Below are 20912 nucleotides of genomic sequence, written 5' to 3'. Positions count from 1 at the left end.
TTTCTTAAAGTTTTTGTCTATTGTGGTTGCAACCTTCTGCGCTACTTGCACAGCAACTGGCTATCCTTGATAATAAATTGAAAGTTGATGTTCTGTTTTTGCATTTGCAATCAAAGCGAGGCAGTTTTCAATTCAAATCTCTGATAGGAAAACCAAAATAAAAAAGAAATGTATTATTTTGATGATTGATTACAATAATTTTGATGAACAAAAAAATCAAACAGAAATAATGGAATGTTAAGTTGAAAAAAAATGATTTCTGTGTTCAAAGCATCTATTTTATGTTAGAGTAATCTCTGTCCATTTCTTATTATGCTAGTCCAATTTAGTTATTATTTCTTATTATTTCTCTTCGCTTATTTGTCGGTACAACGATGACACAAGTTGAAGTTGTCTTTGCAATGGTTTTTCAGCATCGTTCAACTCGGCAACTTTTTTCTGATAATTCTCATGCAGCAATTGCAGTTTGCAGTGTTCGATTTCCAACTTGCGAACTTCGTCTGAATCGTTCATTTTCGTTCTTTTTACCAAATCCTCCCAGGAAGTAGTGCATAAATTCAAACTCCCTGGAGATAAGTCCAAAACTGAGTCCTTTCTCTCGCCTTTCACATCTGTTCTGCTAAAGTGAGACTCGCTATTTTCAACTTGAGCGCTGGATCTTTTTCTAGCGTTCGTTTTCCCGTTAATACTGGTCGGGGTAATTTTGGATTGACTGTTGTTTATAGACATACCAGATGAGTAGCTGTATTGTTGTGAGTTTTTAGGGAGGGACGCGTCCAATACAGTAGAATCCGGTTCCACTTTGATTTGCATGGCATTATTTAGTGGCGTCTGTTCTGATGACAACAAACTTCTGCTTTCTTGATGGCTATTCATGTTTAAATTTAGCCCCAAAGCGGTTAAATTTGACGCATTCGACAAAAAACTGGTTGCTGCGTTTAGAATGAATGAGTTTCCGGCGACTGATGGGTACATTGCGGCTGCTGCTTGAAGCAGTATTTTCTCACTAGTTCCGGCCAATGACAAGTTGTTCAGAGCTGAGCTTTGATTGGTCGAAATATTCGCAGCAGCACCCTCATTGGTCAATTTCGGGCTTGAACTGTTTCCGCTGGCAAATATCCCATTAGTTGGAAACTTTGGTTGATTTTCAGTGTCCGTAAGCTGCGGTTTGAGTAACTTAGATGATTGACTGATTTCAGGTGTTTTCGTGCCGCACTTGAAAACTTTTCCAGATACTTGATAGTCACGTTTAGTCGGGCTTATCGATCTTTTCTCGTAATCTAGCCATTGCATAATAAGGGTTCTCTCACACGGGTTGCAAACTACCGCTGTATCAAAATTGTCCAAAACTATGCATCGAGGATCGAAACTGATTTCGGTCAAAAAAGGGAACTGACTTTTACCGATGACGCGAACTTTAGGTCGTGCGACGCTTTTTGTGCATACAACGCAGCAGATGTTCAAGGAATAACTTCGCATTGTTTTCGGTCGATTGTCTTTGGCTAACTCATACCAATTCCACTGGGAGACTAAATTATGGTAACAAAATCGGCAACTTAAAATCATTCCATCCTTTGAAATAATTTGGGCGCCTTCAGCTGGGTTCAAGTTTTTCAGCAAGGGAAAGTAAGGAGTCTTTTCATCGTTTGGTCGCTTTTCTCCAAATAGGTAATACACTTTACCTGTTGATTTATAACCTTCGCCACAGAGATAACAAATGATTTGTTTTTGACTTTGACTGCCCATGAGTCCCATAGTTGGTAAAGTATACGCCCGGTTGTTGAGGCTGATTTTCTGTTGGTCGTAAAAGTTTTTCTGGATCAAAAAATAAGCCATACATTTCTCACAAGCTGTCGTTTTTCGGACTCTTTGCGGGAAGAATTTCGATAATGATTTGAATTCGTCATTTTCTTCCAAGCGCACTGATGACATTTTGTCTTTCGACTTACTGCCCTGTCGGCAAATTTGACAGTAACTGGCGTAGCAAATATCACATGTAAGAGATAAATCGTTGCCGTGTGATGCAAATATGCTACCACAACAGTAGCAGAAACTGTGGTCGGAGTAGCGTAGCGAGTACACTCTAATATCCGTCGGGATTTCGGCTTTTTCAAACTTCACCCATTGACTTTTCAAGTTTTCGTCGCAGTCTGAACATGCGAAGATATCTCCGTTTTTGATATGAACTTTGGTCGAATGAGGAGGTTTGATGTTGCGGAAGCACGGGTAGTACCGGGACGTCGGCGTGCGTTCCGGAGGCGGATCTGTCAGGATGATTTTGCGCTCCGAGAAAAGCAGTCGATCGTTGCAGAGAAAACACGAGATCTCTTCATCGTTGGTCGATTTTCCGAGACAGTTCAAGGCCGGAGAAGTCATTATTGAACTCGCCGTGATCGGTTTAACGGCTGCTGCATAAGCAGCCGTCACTTGTTTTATAACTCCATTCGTGAGTGCGTCCGGTGAAAGCTTCTCGGTTTTCGGCCCAACAAGTTTATTCGGTGTTCCTGTATTCTTTAACGTCGAAAACACGAGTTCGCCTAATGGTTTCACGCCGTTCTCGGCTATAGTATCCTGGGTATCCATTACAATTAGGTTCTTCATAATGTGTTTCTCTCGTGGAGTGAATTTGCGGCAATTGTCGGGTCTTTTCATCCAGTAGAGTCGTTTCTGTCTGTGTACTAGTCCTTCGTCGTATACCGCCCATTGCTCGTGCAGAAAAGTGTGACACAAGGTGCACACGAGAGCGGTTCCGGAGTCGGTGATCTCGGGGGAACACTCGGCTGGTTCCTGGTTGAGGATGAAAGGAAAAAAAGGTCGGTTTTTGGAGTCGGGCTGGGAGTTGACTGGACTGAGCTCGGTGGTTATGAAGCCACAGACAAAACAACCGAAGTTCTTGTTGGCCGAGTGAGCTTCGGTTAAGACTGATGTCGACTTCCGAGGCATTTCGTGCTCAAATTCTGTCAGTTATGATGTTTTTTCGTCTAAATAAAGAATAAGCGTTGAATACTTGAATTTACTCTGCGTCAGCAAATTAATGGGCTGATCAAAAATGACTAATGAATAAAAATCATTTTTTCAAATAAAAAAATATGATTTTTTGAAAAATAAACATAACTCAGAGTACAACACACCTATTTGTTGTTTCTTCCAGAAATTAGTAATGGGTGTTTGACGAAAAAAAATGTATATAATGAATCGTATTTTTTGAGTTTGATTTAAAGTTTTTATTTAAATTTTCAAACTTTGACTATCACAATTGCGTTCAACGTGACATAAATATGGAGAACATAAAAATGAATCAACAAAAAATGTGCTTAAAAACACGGCACATATGTTGCGGTATACGTGTACATAGATGGAATGTGATAAGAGATAGCAGCTAACAGGATGTTACAGCTACAAACATTCAACTGTAGAGTAGACCAAACCAGCTAAATTCAAAGCGACAGAAGGCTCAATGGAGAACAACACACACAACAGCAGTGCCTGAAAAAAATAGAAAAATAAACGAAGAGAGAGAAAAAAGAAGAACAGAGGGTAAGTTAGCTGTGAGTTGGAATTGAATTGTAAGAGGGGAAAATGGACGATGATGGAAATAACAGCCGTGTATTTCTGACTGCTATAGAAAATCCCCTTCTGTGGGCTATTATAGACACAGAACATATGGGCACGCGCTCAATTTGGATAGACCTCTCTGACCCAAGATATAACCAAAGATTGTATCCACAAAAATATATTGAACGGAACGCTCACAAAAAATCAAGTGACATTTTTCAAGCAATATGGAAAGCATCATAAAAATGAAAAATTCTATATTTTAGTATTCCAGAATAAAATCCGAATTTAGGTTTGCGATAACCCCAAAAGACTAAAAATTTAATCATATTCAGCTGACTTTGGCCATTTTTTTCAGTTACCTGGCAACAATCTTTTATCTTCAGGCATCAATCAAAAATTGGGCAGCTTTATTCTTTCAAGAAAAAAGTTGCTGTAATAATTTTTTCAATTTAGGACGGCCAGCGCTGTCTGCGTAAAGAACGCTCGGTCAAATTTCCTTATATCGCGTATAGTGTAATTTACCCATCAAACAGGTTGCTATAGCAATGATGAATTGATAAATTCTCTGAGCTCTGTTCCCATATTGCAAAAATATCCCCTTGCTACAAGGTGCGTCCCGTCCGACCGGCTCTTACCCTTTATTTACCTAGCACATACTGGTTCGAAGTTGTACCGGTTACGGAAAACAGGCGTAAAAATGGCAAATTAAGAGCAAAAACTGAGCATAATGACTTTTAGTTGAAGTGGCATGCTTTTGAAGGAAGTATCGTGTATCTAACTAAACATAAGGCCGCCTGTCAAAAACTTTAGCCGAAAGTTAAACAACAGTCGTTCATCTGATTTTTGATTAATTTTAAATTAAAATCTAGGGCTTAAAAAGTCAAAAACAGCTTCCATTTCAAAACCACCACTATCTTGTCTTTTTCTTGGCCATTCTGAAAATGAGGTCGTTTGCTATTTGCATGTCTTTTTTTGCGCTTTTATATTTCAGTTTTTCCCTTACAGGTTATCATCTGTGCTAAATTGTTCTCTTTTTCCCGTCTGTTTTTCATGCATCAGTTATTTAGCTTCGGTTTCTCAAGCTATATGCACAGGCACCAGTGCTAGTTAAGTTGGTACCTAAAAAAGGATTGCCCAAAGAGAACAAAAATAACAGGACTGCTCGATCAGTGCAAAGCCTGAAAGTTCCGACTGCCTTTTAAGGTCTATGGAGCAGTAATAGCATGAAAAAAATTAAATGTAATAAAAATAAAACGAAATTTTAAAAAAATTGAGATTTTTTGTGAAAATCATCCCCCCACACGCCATATAAATAACAAAGTGATAAATTTCGCTCCTACCAACAAGCCAATTGTGGCAAATAAGTTTCCTTCAACCATTTTGGAACGATTTCTATGACGGATTAAATCTCCGCTTACGCTTTAATAGCGTGAAATATATCGCGCGTTAGTTGTCCCAAATTGGCCAAAATTACAATTTTTAAACCCCGATAACTTTACGAAAAATGATCACAGGTGAAATATCTTTTCAAATTTGAGCTCAGGACAACAATACCTTTCGAATGATGTAAAAAAATTCCGTCAAAAATGGCTAGTTAATAAGTCGAAATTTGTCTGAAGAAAAAAACCCACCCCGAGCACAAATATTCCGTTATTTTCGTTATAAAAGTCGGAACAAAAAAAATATGTTAGTTGACGCGTCTGTTTTTTCTTAGGCTTAGAGCTTTCTCTAAAGAGCACGTCTGTTTTATTCGACCGTTTCCATCGAAGGAATAGAAAAAAAAAAGAAATATGCAGAAAAAAAAATTAACGAGTTTTTGAAACCATTGGAAAACTAGTTTTATTCTAAAAGATATTGCGACTATAGTATGGCTTTTTTTGATAATTTGATCAAGTCAACTTACCGATAGTTTTTGCTATTTTTTCTCCAATGATTTTTTTTCTGATAAATTACAAGTTTTCACCAACTTTTTTTCGGGAAGAGTAATTAACTATCTTGATCTGGAAGCCAGAACAAACTCGGAAAAAATGAAGCGCAGGTGACTAATTGAGGGGACTTGTTTAAATTATATTAATAGTTGGTTAAAATGGGACCATAGGAACACATGGCTCTCTCCGATTGTTAGTTGGATAGCATCAAATTCTCATTCGCTTGAGTCAGTATCAGGTGTGCCATGTTAAATACGAAACAAGGCTCAGCTGTATGCTCTTACTTACTTCTAATTCTTAAGTATTTTCTATCCTCCATATGGTGCCTGAATGTAATAAAAAAGACTTTCGCATAATTTCCATTTTCCATCTTAATCATCATCAGTACCGAAAATCAAATTAGGTGAGCTAAGACCCGAAATTTTTTTTCAAAAAATCAACGGAATGCATTTTTCAATATACATAATTGCGTTTTCAAAAAAGTTAAGGAACCAACTAAGCGATTGAAAAACCGCAATCAAAATAAACTTTACCGAGTAAAAATCACCTCTATAGTTTCATAGTTCCTTTGACGGAATCAAAAGCAAGTTTTGATTAACAGCTTTTCTAAAAAATTGTTTTGTAAAAACATAGCCAACAGACAGTTGGAAAAGAGCCAATGAACACAATTAATCAGCAAAAAAACGTACTTGATACTTTTTGAAAACCTCAACTACGAATTCCAAAGAAAAATTAAATGGCCTTGAGGCTCTTTGAATTTCTGGAAAAAATTACGACGACATTTTTTTGATTAAATTAAACTAATTTCAGAAAATTGGACCATTAGGTAAATTTTTTAAAAGTTCAATCAAGTAACGTTTTTTTAGCTTTACACTTTTGCTGCTCGATAGTAGAGTTTGCTATAGTTTTAACAAAAGAAATGAACTTCTAGTAATGAAATCATTAATCAAGCCTCGAAAAAATATATTTGATTAGGAACAAACTTAAAGACTTTTGCTGAAAAAAAAATCATTGGACCTATATGAGAGTCTGAACTACTTACATCTCGACTCTTAGGAAAATGTGACTCTTAGAAAAAAAATCAGTCACAAAATAATTCAAACTAGTGAGTATGTACTTAAAATAAGGAATCCGCTGAAAATAATCGGCCAAACTAAGCTAATAAAAAACCATCGACGCCGAATTTTGCAAACAAGCGAAAAAATGTCAGAAGGGCATCTCATAAAGGCAAGTTTTTTGCTGGCTTTTATTTTCAACATCCATTTTTTTTTTTGGTTTGATCACGTGAACTTTGTTAAACATAAATTCAACACATGAAATTCTTGATTTTTAAACAATTTTTACTTAAAACAGCTACATTGGACATTAAACATGCCTCGTTCAATGCTTCAGTCATCAATCAAGGATCATTCAACATGCATCAACAGATATTTTAGTAGATATGCAAAAACTATAACTTGCATCGAGAAATTTCAATTCAATTTATTGCTGGAAAAACCGAGGCACGAGGCATGAATTTAAAGATGCAATATGAGCTGTGGCTTATCTGGTATGAAACACTTGTAAAAAAAATAGTCAAACAAAACCCACTCATTTGACACAAAACACACCCATAAATTTCACGCTTAAAATAGCGCATTAGTCTTTCAAATATTGTACAAGTGTTTCAAATAATGCACTAAGTTTTCAAAGATGTCACTTTTTTCAAATGGTACTCTAGTGTTTCAAGTGGTACACAAGTGGACAATGTTTGCTAATAATTTCAACAAAACTTTTCATCGACCAACATCAAATGATTTGAACTACTCTCTCTGAAAGTCTCAATTTTTTATTTGAAGATTTTTTCCGGGTCTGAAAGTGCCAGTTTCTACCGTCTGCGAATAAGCGCAGTAAAAAAGTTATTCATGCGATATGGAAGATTTTCAGCGAAAAATTGAAATAATCAGTGTGACAACTTTACTAAACTCAGCTATATCTTAAAATTTCACTCATTTTGAAAAATCTACTGCGGATTATGAAAACTAGCATTTCCAGTCCCGGAAAAAACTGCTAAATGCTTATGAGTAAAAAAAAAAATTAGACTTCCAGAGAGGGTAGTTCAAACCATTTGCTGTCGGTCGCTCTAAGGTTTTCGTTTAAACTCAAAGTAATTTTTGTCCAAAATAATCTTTAAATTTAGAGTTTTTAGTGAGTAAAGAATGATTTTGCGTTTAACTTTATCGACAAGTGTAGATAAGCAACAGCTATATATTGCATCGAGAAATTTTGTGAACAAGTCGATACTCGTAGTGTCGAGATGTGAACAAAAATCGAGATGCAATATAAGCTGTTGCTTGTCTGGCATAAAACACATGTAAAAAAATTAACAAGACACATAATTTTGAAAACTAACACGCGACTTTATCTTTCTAATTTGTTTTAGTTGATTGAACTAGGAAAAATTATGAACTAGTATTTCAAATATTTCACTATTGTTTCAAATATTGCTTTATTTTTTCAAATAAAGCACGGAAACACACTGAACACGTGTGTTTTATTCCAAGATATCTCGTAATAGAAAACTTTTAGGGTCAGTCAGCCAAAAATATAAATATCAGTAGCGGATTTAGGGGGGCTCCCTTGTACAAATTTCCAAAAATTGCTTAAAAACGGGGCAGAAAATTTGACCAAAACAGAGTCTTTTTAGTGATTTGAGAGAGCTCGGAAAATCTATTTTGTCCACCGGAAAAAAGATCGACAAAAATGCGCCCCTCGAGAAAGTCCTAGATCCGCCCCTGTATATATATTGGAAGAAAAAACAATAAAAAATGTATCAAAATTTTTTCTATTATTATTCTTTAAGCAGCCCTGGCTTGTGTAAAACAGAGAAACATTTGAAAAAACAATTTAATATTACAACTCACTTTTCTGCTTAAACTTTTTTCGCCAACAGAATTTTATGATATATGATATTCGAGTAATATCAAGTAATATGAAAGTTCGACTGAGAGCGAAAAAGAGCAACAATTTTAGGCAGATTGCAACCAGCTAAAAGTTAATGAAATGTAGAGGTTAGATTGCTGGGTATAATCCTCTAAACCCTTCTTGTGGCTGCACTTGAGAGACGATGCTGCTGAGCGCATTCTTTTCTACTCAACTTAATACAGCGGGTTGAAAACGGGGGAAAAACACACATGTCGTATGTGCATGTGTGAATAAAATATACAGTGCATGAAGAAATAATATTTAATTTACATGGAGTAAAGGGTAAAAGCACTTTTACTGGAATAAATCAGGCGCAGCTGCAGCTGTGTAAGAAAATAGGGAAAAGTGATAAGCTTACTATACATATGTAGCTACTAAGTGTAGCAAAAATACTTTAACTATCGATATAAAAGCGATATGAACCTCTGGAGCACAGTTAGGATAATCAGATGGGGGGGGGGGGGGTGGATGGGTAGCGGAAAAAACTAAAATGTGATATTATTTTCTGTTTATTTGGAAGTTATTTTAAAATTATTTTATATAAAACAAAACCAATTATGGCTTTACAAAACAAAATTCTGATTTTTGTTTTTTTTTTGTGCTCAAGTCAGTGCCTGGACTACATTATAGACAAAAAATCATACTTTTTGTGGAAAAATTTTGTTCGTTTTTTGTTTAGAAAACATTAAAAAATGTGTAATCAAATTTTCTGGGTTTTTTAACTTCGTGAATTTCTCAGTTTTACTTTGTGAATTGTTAGTTGATGTAAAAGAAAACGCTATTTTTGAAAAAATTTTAATCACACATTTTTCATGGTATGAAATTGTATGACTAGAGTTTTTCCATTTAGCTCCGGCAGTGAAATTGTGAGATAATATTTTCCTTGTGTGGAGGTCAACCCCGGTTTTCCAATCATTTTAGGAGAAAAACGCAAAATTAGCACTTACCGTGCGATTTTTTATCAGAACAGTTTTTTGGAGCTTCGATAAACGTAACTGAAACCTATTTTTTATAAAAAGGATTAAAATTGATTTAAATGGGTTATTCTATAAGAAAGAGAAATTGGTTATAAGCCCATCAAAAACGGGTTTAATTTTTAAAAGTAATAATAATCCATTATAATCGGGAAACAAAATCAAATCTTTTAGTTGATAATAATTATCAGGAATTTGAAGAAACAAGAAAAAAGGTGAAATAAAATAGAACTTACGAGACATTTTTATGCTGGACATAATAGACCTAAAACTAATTGGCACACATTACAAAAGATTGTTTCAATCTTATACAAGCTTAACAGGTATCAAGTGCATTTTTGTGGGTCCAGTAGTGCAATAAAAAGTAAGTATCCATAGTTCGGAGCAAACAAAAAAAACAGAAAAAAAAGGATAAAAGTATTAGTTGAACAGCTTTTAACAACTGTGAGCAAAGTAAATGCGTGTTCAGCAATACTTTTCTACTTTGCAAGAGTGTAAAATGTTTTCAGCCGGTGCGGTGACAAAAGTAAAAGTAGCATAAATCTGATCACAGCAGTTGCGGCTGATCTCAATTTTGTGAGTTACAAGAGAGCTGTGGAGGGGAACAGAAGAGAGTAACACGTGCTCAGATTTGTGCAATTTTGATTGCCTGCAGGTTGTTTTCCAACATAACAACACCTGTCTTTAAAAGCCACTGATTTGAACGCAGGTGCTTCCCCACAGCAATCAGCACGCAGACAAGACAGAGAGACGCAATGTGTGCGGTCCTAGCGCTATCCAGCGACAGCCGCTACTGCATACGCAAAAGAATCTCACTCGTTCATTATAAAATGCATTTTCTTCTCAGTTGAGTTCCGTTTCAATTAACCCCTCCCCCGATTATTATGCAATTGAATTCCAGATGCTCCGCTCGCTTTTCTATAGACCAGTAAATCACCCAAAAAATGCGACCCTGTGCTCTCTTCCCTACAGATATTTAGCTTACAGCTTTTTTCATTAGAAAGTATTCAACTAAAGTTTCTGTTGAAAAGTTCAGCGAAAGCAAAGACTTTTTACGATCTTTTTGCAGATGTTCAGGATTTTTGATAGCCGGCTGTTAAAAGTATTACTAGGTCATGACAACACCTAACAGATGGTCACATATTTACACAATAGCTCTCTTAATTGTTTGTTTTTATATTTTTGCCACCAATCGGAATTCGGAAATAATCTAGAAAAGAGATAGATAGTCACATATAGTCTTTTTAAGTTCGAGTGGACAACAAATGAAAGAAAAGAATAGAGGAAATGACAGCGTCCTTGGCGGGGGGAGAGTAGTTTAAGAGATCCGAAAAAAGTATGACCGGTGGTTAACCACCTGTTACACAATTCGGCAGATGTCACATAAAAGAGAAAAGAAAACATCGAGATATGGAACTGGCTATGGCTTAAAAATTCGTCGGTTTCTCTACTTAGCATTGATTTCAACTTAAATGCACAAATTATTTAAATCGATTTAGAAAAATAAAAGCACTATCCAACCTAAAATTTGTAAAACTTTCAAGTATTAAAATCTCATTACTGTATTTTTTCAAGCGTTTATACGTCCTAATGCACGCTCAAAACCAATCAGGCGCTCAGAACAGTCAGAACTCAATTTTATCACGAAACAATTTCTCATGGATCTATTTATTCCATGATTGTTGTCACACTCTTTTTGCAGGTGTGGGAAAGAACTATGATGCAGGATGAAGTTTTCCCTGCGAATCTACCTACATCAATAAAAGCCAATTGGATTTCAAGGGCCAGATGAACTAAAAATGCTTCAGTCGCATTTCTGAGTCTAGAAAATTGTTTCAATGAATTTTGAATGGCTCAGTGAAAAATAGACTGAAATTGATGAGAAACTGTTGAACAGCAACCCACTCTATGTTTTAATTTTTCGATTTTCACAAAATGCGAACGGCTGTTTTATGTTCAAGCTGTTTTATCATACTTCGAGTTTTGATATTTTGTTCCGACTTTCGATACGAAAGTAACGGAATATTTGTGCTCGGGTTGGGTTTTTTTTCTTCAGACAAGTTTCGACTTTTTAACTAGCCTTTTTTGACGAAATTTTTTTATATCAAAGGGTATTCTTGTCCTGAGCTCAATATTGAAAAGATATTTTACCTGTGATCATTTTGGCCATCATCGGGCAATTAACGCGCGATATATTTCGCGCTATTAACGCGTAAGTGGAGAGCTAATCCGTCTTAAAATTGCTCCAAATTGGCTGAAAGAAGCTTATTTGCCATAGTTGATTTGTTACAAGGAGCGAAATCGATCCTTTTGTGCTTTATATGGCGAGTGGGGGATGATTTTCATTCAAAAATTCAAATTCTAGAAAAAAAAATTTCGTTTTGTTTACTACATTTAATTTTTAATGTCATTACTGCTCCATAAAACCATAAAAGGTAGTCGGAACATTCAGGGCTTCGCCCTGATACGAGCAGTCTTGTTTCATACTTTTACTGTCAAAGGAAGTAGGGTTCTTTTGTGTTGTTATCTTATTTGGAATGACTAGCTGCTTTGAGAACAGTATAACTTGAACATCAATCGGAAACTTGTTTCTTACCAGACTTAGCGTTAGTTATACCAGACTCGCGTTAGTTGTTATAGCACCTTGAAATATTGGTCAAGTCAGACTTAATTGCAATCCCCTATAACTTTAAGATAGATAGTCGAAGGTCAAAGCTATTTTTGTTTTGTTGTTCCGAATGTAACGGAATACTTGTGCTTAGGATGTTTTTTTTATGCAGACAAATTTCGACTTTTTAACTAGCCATATCATTCAAAAAATATTGTTGTCTTGAGCTTAATTTTGGAAAGATATTTTACCTGTGATCATTTTTTGTAAAGTTATGGGGGTTTAAAGATTGCCATTTTGGCCAGTTTGGGTCAATTAACGCGCGATATATTTCGCGCTATTAACGCAGAAGCGGAGAGTTAATCCGCCTTAGAAATTGTTGCAAATTGGTTGAAAGAAGCTTATTTGCAATAATTGATTTGTTACTTGGAGCAAAATCTATCATTTTGTAGTTTATATGGCGTGTGGGGGATGATTTTCACAAAAAATCTCAAATTTTTATTTTGTTTTCAGTTTTATTTTAATCATTTTAATTTTTACTTGTTATTACTGCTCCGTAGACCTTAAAAGGCAGTCGAAACAATCAGGACTTTGCTCTAGTACCAGCATTGTTGTTTTTTTGTTTTCAAAATTTTGACTGCAATATCTTTCTGATGTCACAAAACTTTTTCAAAAGCTGCTGGTTGCAATGTCAGAATTTGTCAAGAAATAAACAAACGGAATACAAAAATTTGGTTCACAAAAGTTTGTTCAAAAGCGGCTGGTTACAACGTCAGAATTTTTTAAGAAAAAAAGACCAGCGGAATACAAAAATCGGAAAGAAGCGCTTTGAGGTGGCAATGCTGGTTAAACTCTCTCAGAATAGAATTAAGCTAACTCACAATGCAAAATCAAACAAGAAGAGCGGCTCGCATATGAATGCCCAGGTAAATGGTCAAATGTTTAATGTTAACTTATGATTCAAACGAGCTTGATCAAAGCACTCTCATTGATTCCACTCGGAACGATCATGAGTGCGGGATACTTCGCCACGCATAAATAGTTCGCATAATGAAAATATTAATTCTTAATTGAGCATCTTGCAACCGCATTTAAACTAGTGCAAGCACAATTGCCTAGCAACTCGAATCAATCTTTGAATGTCGGAACAAAAAATTATAAGGGTAATACTTCGAACTAATTGTACGATAGAAAAAAGTGAAGTAACATCCTCAAACTCAGTAGCTCAGAAAAGTTTTTTAAAATGGTGCTAACTTATCTAACACAATGATCATTGTGTGTATCTAGTTAAGACGTCTGCGGGACAGACGCTGACAGATTTTCAAGTCGTTGAAATTAATCAGTCAAAAATCATCAGACAAAACGTTTGACTTCAGCGTCATGGACTGAGAACTAGTTAAATACATCAGTCGCTTTTGCAAGCAATTATTCCCCATAGTATTGGCTCGCCTTTGCTTCCTAGATAATGACTAGGTTTGCTGAGAAGTAGATCAGAAAGATGATTTAATAAAATTTTGTAAGTACAAAAAATTATTTGTAACACGGGCAAATCTTCAATTTTTCTAACTGCACTTTAATTTTAAATTTGATAAATTCTTTTTGAAATTCTATGGTATAAAGCAATCGGTATTTTGACCTTGGCATCATTTAATATTACAAGAAGGGATGTCAGGTAACAAATTTTGTCTGATCTAAAAAACCAACCACATAAAATAATTTAAATTTTTGTCTTTGAATGTGACCCTAATTTTGTCCTTACAAATTGTGTTTTTCAGTATAATTTTGCAAACATTTTGTTAAAATAGCTGACGATATCTTTTTTTGGAATCAACTTGGTTGAAAATCTTTGAAAAAAAAACAAAAAGAAAGCTATACTTGATGTGTGTAATTGATGTTGTACTCGATGTGTGAAAACTGAAGGGCACTGATCAAAAACAATCAACTTCAGACTTAAAAATTGGTCTTTCAAGTTTTTCAATAGGTTTCACTTGAAAAAAAAAGCAACTAGACTTCAACTATTTCATTTACAAGAACTTGAATTTAGGGAAGATGAGTTGTTCTCCGGGTCCATTGATGACCTAATTTTTAAATTGAATGAAATTTTTTTAAAAAGAATTAAATCCTATAAACTTAATTTTTCCCACAAAAAATGAATTGGATTTCAAGGGCCAGATGAACTAAAAATGCTTCAGTCGCATTTCTGAGTCTAGAAAATTGTTTCAATGAATTTTGAATGGCTCAGTGAAAAATAGACTGAAATTGATGAGAAACTGTTGAACAGCAACCCACTCTATGTTTTAATTTTTCGATTTTCACAAAATGCGAACGGCTGTTTTATGTTCAAGCTGTTTTATCATACTTCGAGTTTTGATATTTTTTTCCGACTTTCGATACGAAAGTAACGGAATATTTGTGCTCGGGTTGGGTTTTTTTTCTTCAGACATGTTTCGACTTTTTAACTAGCCTTTTTTGACGAAATTTTTTTATATCAAAGGGTATTCTTGTCCTGAGCTCAATATTGAAAAGATATTTTACCTGTGATCATTTTTTGTAAACTAATGGGGGTTTAAAGATTGCCATTTTGGCCATCATGGGGCAATTAACGCGCGATATATTTCGCGCTATTAACGCGTAAGTGGAGAGTTAATCCGTCTTAAAATTGCTCCAAATTGGCTGAAAGAAGCTTATTTGCCATAGTTGATTTGTTACAAGGAGCGAAATCGATCCTTTTGTGCTTTATATGGCGAGTGGGGGATGATTTTCATTCAAAAATTCAAATTCTAGAAAAAAAAATTTCGTTTTGTTTACTACATTTAATTTTTTAATGTCATTACTGCTCCATAAAACCATAAAAGGTAGTCGGAACATTCAGGGCTTCGCCCTGATACGAGCAGTTTTGTTTCATACTTTTACTGTCAAAGGAAGTAGGGTTCTTTTGTGTTGTTATCTTATTTGGAATGACTAGCTGCTTTGAGAACAGTATAACTTGAACATCAATCGGAAACTTGTTTCTTACCAGACTTAGCGTTAGTTATACCAGACTCGCGTTAGTTGTTATAGCACCTTGAAATATTGGTCAAGTCAGACTTAATTGCAATCCCCTATAACTTTAAGATAGATAGTCGAAGGTCAAAGCTATTTTTGTTTTGTTGTTCCGAATGTAACGGAATACTTGTGCTTAGGATGGTTTTTTTATGCAGACAAATTTCGACTTTTTAACTAGCCATATCATTCAAAAAATATTGTTGTCTTGAGCTTAATTTTGGAAAGATATTTTACCTGTGATCATTTTTTGTAAAGTTATGGGGGTTTAAAGATTGCCATTTTGGCCAGTTTGGGTCAATTAACGCGCGATATATTTCGCGCTATTAACGCAGAAGCGGAGAGTTAATCCGCCTTAGAAATTGTTGCAAATTGGTTGAAAGAAGCTTATTTGCAATAATTGATTTGTTACTTGGAGCAAAATCTATCATTTTGTAGTTTATATGGCGTGTGGGGGATGATTTTCACAAAAAATCTCAAATTTTTATTTTGTTTTTAGTTTTATTTTAATCATTTTAATTTTTACTTGTTATTACTGCTCCGTAGACCTTAAAAGGCAGTCGAAACAATCAGGACTTTGCTCTAGTACCAGCATTGTTGTTTTTTTGTTTTCAAAATTTTGACTGCAATTTCTTTCTGATGTCACAAAATTTTTTTCAAAAGCTGCTGGTTGCAATGTCAGAATTTGTCAAGAAATAAACAAACGGAATACAAAAATTTGGTTCACAAAAGTTTGTTCAAAAGCGGCTGGTTACAACGTCAGAACTTTTTAAGAAAAAAAGACCAGCGGAATACAAAAATCGGAAAGAAGCGCTTTGAGGTGGCAATGCTGGTTAAACTCTCTCAGAATAGAATTAAGCTAACTCACAATGCAAAATCAAACAAGAAGAGCGGCTCGCATATGAATGCCCAGGTAAATGGTCAAATGTTTAATGTTAACTTATGATTCAAACGAGCTTGATCAAAGCACTCTCATTGATTCCACTCGGAACGATCATGAGTGCGGGATACTTCGCCACGCATAAATAGTTCGCATAATGAAAATATTAATTCTTAATTGAGCATCTTGCAACCGCATTTAAACTAGTGCAAGCACAATTGCCTAGCAACTCGAATCAATCTTTGAATGTCGGAACAAAAAATTATAAGGGTAATACTTCGAACTAATTGTACGATAGAAAAAAGTGAAGTAACATCCTCAAACTCAGTAGCTCAGAAAAGTTTTTTAAAATGGTGCTAACTTATCTAACACAATGATCATTGTGTGTATCTAGTTAAGACGTCTGCGGGACAGACGCTGACAGATTTTCAAGTCGTTGAAATTAATCAGTCAAAAATCATCAGACAAAACGTTTGACTTCAGCGTCATGGACTGAGAACTAGTTAAATACATCAGTCGCTTTTGCAAGCAATTATTCCCCATAGTATTGGCTCGCCTTTGCTTCCTAGATAATGACTAGGTTTGCTGAGAAGTAGATCAGAAAGATGATTTAATAAAATTTTGTAAGTACAAAAAATTATTTGTAACACGGGCAAATCTTCAATTTTTCTAACTGCACTTTAATTTTAAATTTGATAAATTCTTTTTGAAATTCTATGGTATAAAGCAATCGGTATTTTGACCTTGGCAACATTTAATATTACAAGAAGGGATGTCAGGTAACAAATTTTGTCTGATCTAAAAAACCAACCACATAAAATAATTTAAATTTTTGTCTTTGAATGTGACCCTAATTTTGTCCTTACAAATTGTGTTTTTCAGTATAATTTTGCAAACATTTTGTTAAAATAGCTGACGATATCTTTTTTTGGAATCAACTTGGTTGAAAATCTTTGAAAAAAAAAAACAAAACGAAAGCTATACTTGATGTGTGTAATTGATGTTGTACTCGATGTGTGAAAACTGAAGGGCACTGATCAAAAACAATCAACTTCAGACTTAAAAATTGGTCTTTCAAGTTTTTCAATAGGTTTCACTTGAAAAAAAAAGCAACTAGACTTCAACTATTTTATTTACAAGAACTTGAATTTAGGGAAGATGAGTTGTTCTCCGGGTCCATTGATGACCTAATTTTTAAATTGAATGAAATTTTTTTAAAAAGAATTAAATCCTATAAACTTAATTTTTCCCACAAAAAATGAATTGGATTTCAAGGGCCAGATGAACTAAAAATGCTTCAGTCGCATTTCTGAGTCTAGAAAATTGTTTCAATGAATTTTGAATGGCTCAGTGAAAAATAGACTGAAATTGATGAGAAACTGTTGAACAGCAACCCACTCTATGTTTTAATTTTTCGATTTTCACAAAATGCGAACGGCTGTTTTATGTTCAAGCTGTTTTATCATACTACTATAGTACATTTCTACTGAAAAGAAGATAATATCCCGCTGTTTGCGGTTATATTGTTAGGCCCGCCTAATTTTTTGGCTTTGAGGAGCAATACTTTCCTCGACCTTAAAAAGTGAAAAAGTAATACCTCTTTTTGAGAGTGCAGAAAATGATAACTCAGGTAACTACAAACACGTCTCACTTCTGTCAGTAATCTATAAAGTGCTTAAAACATTCATTTTTAACAGAATAAAATTTTAGATTTAGAGATCAGAGCAAAATCATTTGGACACCGCTTCAGTTCGGATATAATTGGAAAGAGTCAGAAGTCTTTTTTATATTTTTTTTCTGCCAATCTATGGTTTCTATACCCAATAAGAAGCATCTTGAAGTCCAACCTTAAAAACATAGAGCAGATCATCTAGAAAATAACCCTTTTTTTTTCAGATTACACATAGTTCTTTCGACACTGTTAAAGACAAGGGTAAATCAATGTCCGATGAGTTAGAGCGCGTTTTGTTGTGGATGGAGAGCAGCATTTAGCTTACAATAACCAAGGTAAAGGTGATGAAAGTCCTCCAGTTCCAGCTGTAATTGAACTGCAAAATTAAACAAGACTGCTCGTATCAGGGCAAAGCCTTGAATGTTCCGACTGCCTTTTAAGGTTTATGGAGCAGTAATAACATTTAAAAATTCACTGAAATAAAACAAAATGAAAAAAAAAACTTTCTAAGATTTGAAATTTTTTATGAAAATCATCCCCCCACACGCCATATAAAGTACAAAAGGATAAATTTCGCTCCTTGTAACAAACCAATTATGGCAAATAAGCTTCTTTTAACCAATTTGGAACGATTTCTAAGACGGATTAACTCCTCGCTTACGCGTTAATGGCGCGAAATATATATCCTTTCGAATGATATATCCTTTCGAATGATATAAAAGAATCCTTTCGAATGATATAAAAAAATTCCGTCAAAAATGGCTAGTTAAAAAGTCGAAATTTGTCTGAAGAAAAAAAAACCCCACCCCGAGCACAAATATTCCGTTACTTTCGTATGGAAAGTCGGAACAATTACATGACAAAAAACTTAAGCTTTAAAATGATAGAAATTATCTTGGAATACAAACAAGACTGCTCGTATCAGGGCGAAGCCCTGAATGTTCCGACTGCCTTTTAAGGTTTATGGAGCAGCAGTAATAGCATAAAAAATTAAATGAAATAAAATAAAATGAAATTTTTTTTTTAATTTGAAATTTTTTATAAAAATCATCCCCCCACACGCCATATAAAGTACAAAAGATAGATTTCGTTCCTCGTAACAAATCAACTATGGCAAATAAGCTTCGTTCAACCAATTTGGAACGATTTATAAGACGGATTAAATCTCCGCTTACGCGTTAATAGCGCGAATGATATCGCGCGTTAATTGTCCCAAATTGGTCAAAATGGCCAAAATGGCAATCTTTAAACCCTCATAACTTTACGCAAAATAATCACAGGTGAAATATCTTTTCAAATTCAAGCTCAGGACAACAGTGGCTTTCGAATGATATAAAAAAATTCCGTCAAAAATGGCTAGTTAAAAAGTCGAAATTTGTCTGAAGAAAAAAAAAACCCACCCCGAGCACAAATATTCCGTTACTTTCGTATCGAAAGTCGGAACAACAAGATAAACATCATTTGTTTGATGGAACGTCATCGCACACAAAATTATCACTACAAAAAATTATCACTATGAATAGTTAAATGATTCAAACATCCCCAATTTAATTATATAAAACTTATATTCGGCCAGTTTTGCAGTATGCAGTGCCAATGTATGGTCTAAAAACTAAAGTGATTTGAAAAATGTTAACAAAACTCAGAGGAAAATATTTCAAATTCTTCTTACCTTGAAAAATGGACAATCTCGAATGATTTTCTTTTGTTAAAGAACTGCACTAATTTATTATTATATAAGGCTCAAAATAAACCTATTAGGATCGTTTGCTTCGACATACTTTTTGTTTTCTTTCGAGATATTTGCAACCGAGCGAGATTAAACATAAAAATAAAGCTCGAAGAAGCTAGTCTTTTTTAAACTATGTATGGCTTTTTCGAGAGCAAACGTTAGTAATTTTTCGGAAAAACTACAAAATTAGCCATTGCTTTTGGCCTTTTGCGAATTGTTAGGGGGAATTATTGTTGCCATTATGATACTGCGAGTAATATTGCGCTCTCTGAGTTCTGACAAGATTTAGAGAAAATATGCGCGCGTGTGTTGTAATGGTGAGCACATGTGTTTATGCAGCATATGTGATCATACTTCTTTTTTCTTTTACTTTTCCTTATCCGTATGTGTTCAGTTAGAACTTAGCGAACACATATGTTCATAGCTCCAATAAAGTAGTAAAGTTGGTCTCAGTTTTCTATCAGTGTTCACCAAATTATATGTGACCAAATGGTGTCGCATAACAAAACACTCTTTGCTTTCGCTCACTCATTTTTCTTTTTTTTTACTGAGCATCAGTGTTTGGCATCTCGCGTCAGCTTGGCATCTGCTATCAATCCGGACTCAATTGATAGATCTATCATCGTGGTACATGATCGTCATGAATCATGGATCAAAATTTAATGCGCTTGACGTTTTTCATTTTTCAGTGACATGTGGTGACTTTAGGGACTGAGGTCACAACCAAATGAACAAACTGGAATTACTTAAAAATCCCATTGGGTTTCTGCTTAAGAATCTCCACCCCTCTAATTAAAAACAGTAAACTAGCGCTAGAGCTGTCTTTTTGAGCACTCTATCTTTGTTCCATTATTCTAATCAGTCGAAAATTCGTTAAGTAGATTCAATAAACTTTGAAGTTTTCGAAATGAAAAGTAAAATAAAACGATAATCATGATTCAATTTAAATTTTTTTTAGATTGCTGTAAAATACAACTCGGGTCGAGGTGCTCGACTTATGTTTCGACTTTAAAAGTCGAGCAAGTGCAGTTTTGCCACTGAAACTCTGCGGTTGAGAAGCAATTTTAAGTCGAGCACAAAGTCGAAACATACCCGATTTTGGTCGAGAAAGTCGAAACAAACCTATATTTTTTTATCCAAGCTGTTCCTCTATATCTTTCAAACAAGTGGTCAAAACAATAAGGTTTGTTACAAAAATGGGAAATAATAGTCACTAGCAGCAGGAACGGATTTTTCGAAGGTCGGGTAATTTTTTTGTCGAATTTCTTTAGGTCAATCAAATTGAGTTTCCGAGCTATCTAATAACATGCTATAAACATCCTGTTCTGAGAAATTTTTTCGAGGCAGAATAAATCTTAAAAACAGGACAAAAACGAAGTTTGTCGGACTTCTTGGAAGGTTTTGGCCAAAAACTCTTTCGATGTGGGCTTCCTCCTCAAAATGAGTATGGATTGACTTTGCAAAAGTACTACAAATAGTACTAAAGTTGGTTAACGACTTTGGTCAGTGAAGGGATTGAATCCCTGAGAAAAGAGCATCCGCCAAACCTCACTT

The 20912-nt window shown here is 34.8% G+C and overlaps 2 protein-coding genes across 6 annotated transcripts in view; both read right to left on the bottom strand.

The window, feature by feature from the left end:
• The window catches only part of LOC134841515 (leucine-rich repeats and immunoglobulin-like domains protein 2), a 441437-nt gene that overhangs the window by 105485 nt on the left and 315040 nt on the right, over window positions 1–20912 (bottom strand). The window lies entirely within an intron of this gene.
• On the bottom strand, window positions 235–19669 carry LOC134842086 (uncharacterized). Of its 5 annotated transcripts, XM_063858252.1 has the most exons (3): window positions 19299–19669; window positions 3429–3486; window positions 235–2981 (listed from the first exon to the last, which is right to left on the bottom strand). In XM_063858252.1, exon 3 carries the CDS (start codon window positions 2941–2943, stop codon window positions 343–345), a length of 2601 nt encoding a protein of 866 aa, XP_063714322.1. In that variant the 5' UTR covers window positions 2944–2981; window positions 3429–3486; window positions 19299–19669; the 3' UTR covers window positions 235–342. The 5 variants fall into 5 exon arrangements, with proteins under 5 accessions (XP_063714322.1, XP_063714319.1, XP_063714320.1 ...); XM_063858249.1 differs by lacking the exon at window positions 3429–3486; XM_063858250.1 differs by lacking the exons at window positions 3429–3486; window positions 19299–19669 and adding an exon at window positions 9398–10064.

Source organism: Symsagittifera roscoffensis, chromosome 3, assembly GCF_963678635.1.
Source record: "Symsagittifera roscoffensis chromosome 3, txSymRosc1.1, whole genome shotgun sequence".
In the NCBI taxonomy this organism is placed as follows: Eukaryota; Metazoa; Xenacoelomorpha; order Acoela; family Convolutidae; genus Symsagittifera; species Symsagittifera roscoffensis.
The sequence above is the reverse complement of the archived record's forward strand: the minus strand, read 5'-3'. Positions and strand labels throughout refer to the sequence as shown.